Source organism: Hydra vulgaris, chromosome 01 (genome assembly GCF_038396675.1).
Source record: "Hydra vulgaris chromosome 01, alternate assembly HydraT2T_AEP".
In the NCBI taxonomy this organism is placed as follows: Eukaryota; Metazoa; Cnidaria; class Hydrozoa; order Anthoathecata; family Hydridae; genus Hydra; species Hydra vulgaris.
In genome coordinates, this window is record NC_088920.1 from 23896145 (window position 1) to 23898082 (window position 1938).

Consider the following 1938-nt stretch of genomic DNA (forward strand, 5'->3'; position numbering starts at 1 on the left):
AACATTCGTTTGTTGGCGATATTCAGGACCTATGCCGTTTTCGGATGCTAAATTTTCAAAACTTAATTCAAAATAAAAAGAAGATAAAAATAGCACTTTCTAAAAGTGAAATTCCCTCCGAAGTTGAACAAACTTTGAAACATGCAATAGAGTGCTGGAATGCGAAAGAGCAAAGAGGAATTTTTAAACAAATTCTGGAAGAAAAAATTCTTAAGTGAAAATCACGAGAAATAACTTTCTTATTTTTCTTTTTTACCTTGTAAATTACATTGGGTGTTAAATAAATGAAATAATAATAATAATAATATATCAAAGCTAATACAATAATTTACTAATTAAACAACTCGTTTGCTTTACTAAATTAATCAAACAGATTGCGGTATTACGTTTTGTTGTCATTGTATCCGGATGGTTGATACCTAAAATTTCAGTTTGTATTTTATCAACAGAATATAAAATTTCTAAAGCTTTGTTATATTTTCCCATTTTGATCAAACAGCTTGCAATATTATGTTTTGTTGTCATTGTGGACGGATGGTTGATACCTAAATTTTCAGTTTGTATTTTATCAACAGAATATAAAATTTCTAAAGCTTCGTTATATTTTCCCATTTTGATCAAACAGATTGCAATATTATGTTTTGTTGTCATTGTGGACGGATGGTTGATACCTAAATTTTCAGTTTGTATTTTATCAACAGAATATAAAATTACTAAAGCTTCGTTATATATTCCCATATTGTACAAACAGCTTGCAATACTATTTTTTGTTGTCATTGTAGAGGGATGGTTAATACCAATAATTTCAGGTCGTATTTTATCAACAGAATAATAAATTTCTAAAGCTTCGTTATATTTTCCTATATTGTTCAAACAGAGTGTGATATAATGTTTTGTTGTCATTGTATCCGGATGGTTGATACCTAAAATTTCAGTTTGTATTTTATAAACAGAATAATAAATTTCTAAAGCTTCGTTATATTTTCCCATGTTGTACAAACAGCCTGCAATATTATGTTTTGTTTCAAGCGTGATTTTATTATTTTTGCCATAAGTTTCTGTATTAAACTTTTGAACGGCTTTTAATATTTCGATTGCTTCTTCAAATAAATCTTTACATACTAATAGTTTTCGAATGGAATTCGTCATGTGATTGAAGGTTTCGGAAAACTTTTTTACGTTAGTACGAAACATATAGATAAAATGGAAAACAAAATGGTTTCCATAATCCATGTGTTCTTTTACTTCATTCAATTCAACTTTAAAATAATTTTCGATTAACTCAAGATATGTATTTGTACTTGAATTTCTCTCTTGAAAATACTACATGTTAACTGTGTCAGTTCGTGTATTGTTTAATTTTTATCATCAAAACAGTTTAGTAAAGAATAACTCATTAGTAATCCAATAGTTTCATCTATTAAAGATTCGTCGCTTGTTTCCATTTGATTTGAGATTTGTGTTATAAACTGTTTACTGATGTTTTGACAGTCGCAATGAGATAAACAGTTTAATATTTTAAATAGAAAAGGTTAAGTTTTTTCTAATTTAATTAAAACTAAGTTAATTGCTTTTATTGCAGACTTTGATTCTTCTTCGGTTGGAAAGTTATTATTGTCTAACATTTCTAATGGTTTCGATCTATATCGATCTATGTATTTTTCTATCGAAATTCTATTTATATTTAAATATTTTATTGCCTGAGTAATTGCAAACGGATGATAACCAAGTTCTTTTATTAAGTTTCTTATGTTTTCGTCGCTGTTTTCTTTAATACTATTTTTTACATAAGCGAACGCTTCTTCAGAAGAAAAAACAACAACTAGCATTTTATTCACATTATTTGACCACGTTCTCCATTGGGAGGTAATCAACGTGAATGAATTCGGTTTTCTTGAAATGTACATTGACAAATTTTTAACACTTTTGTCGTCGACA

At 27.7% G+C, this 1938-nt stretch overlaps 1 protein-coding gene across 1 annotated transcript; it reads right to left on the bottom strand.

Annotated features, from left to right (window-relative positions):
- Nucleotides 1-315: 315 nt before the first annotated feature.
- On the bottom strand, nt 316-1149 carry LOC136074267 (uncharacterized). The gene has a single exon (XM_065786572.1). The coding sequence runs from the start codon at nt 1147-1149 to the stop codon at nt 316-318; it is 834 nt and encodes a 277-aa protein (XP_065642644.1).
- Between the last annotated feature and the right edge of the window lie 789 nt (nt 1150-1938).

Excerpts from the sequence above, each read along its gene's own strand:
- LOC136074267 (XM_065786572.1), bottom strand. The coding sequence starts at position 1,149 with ATGACGAATTCCATTCGAAAACTATTAGTATGTAAAGATTTATTTGAA.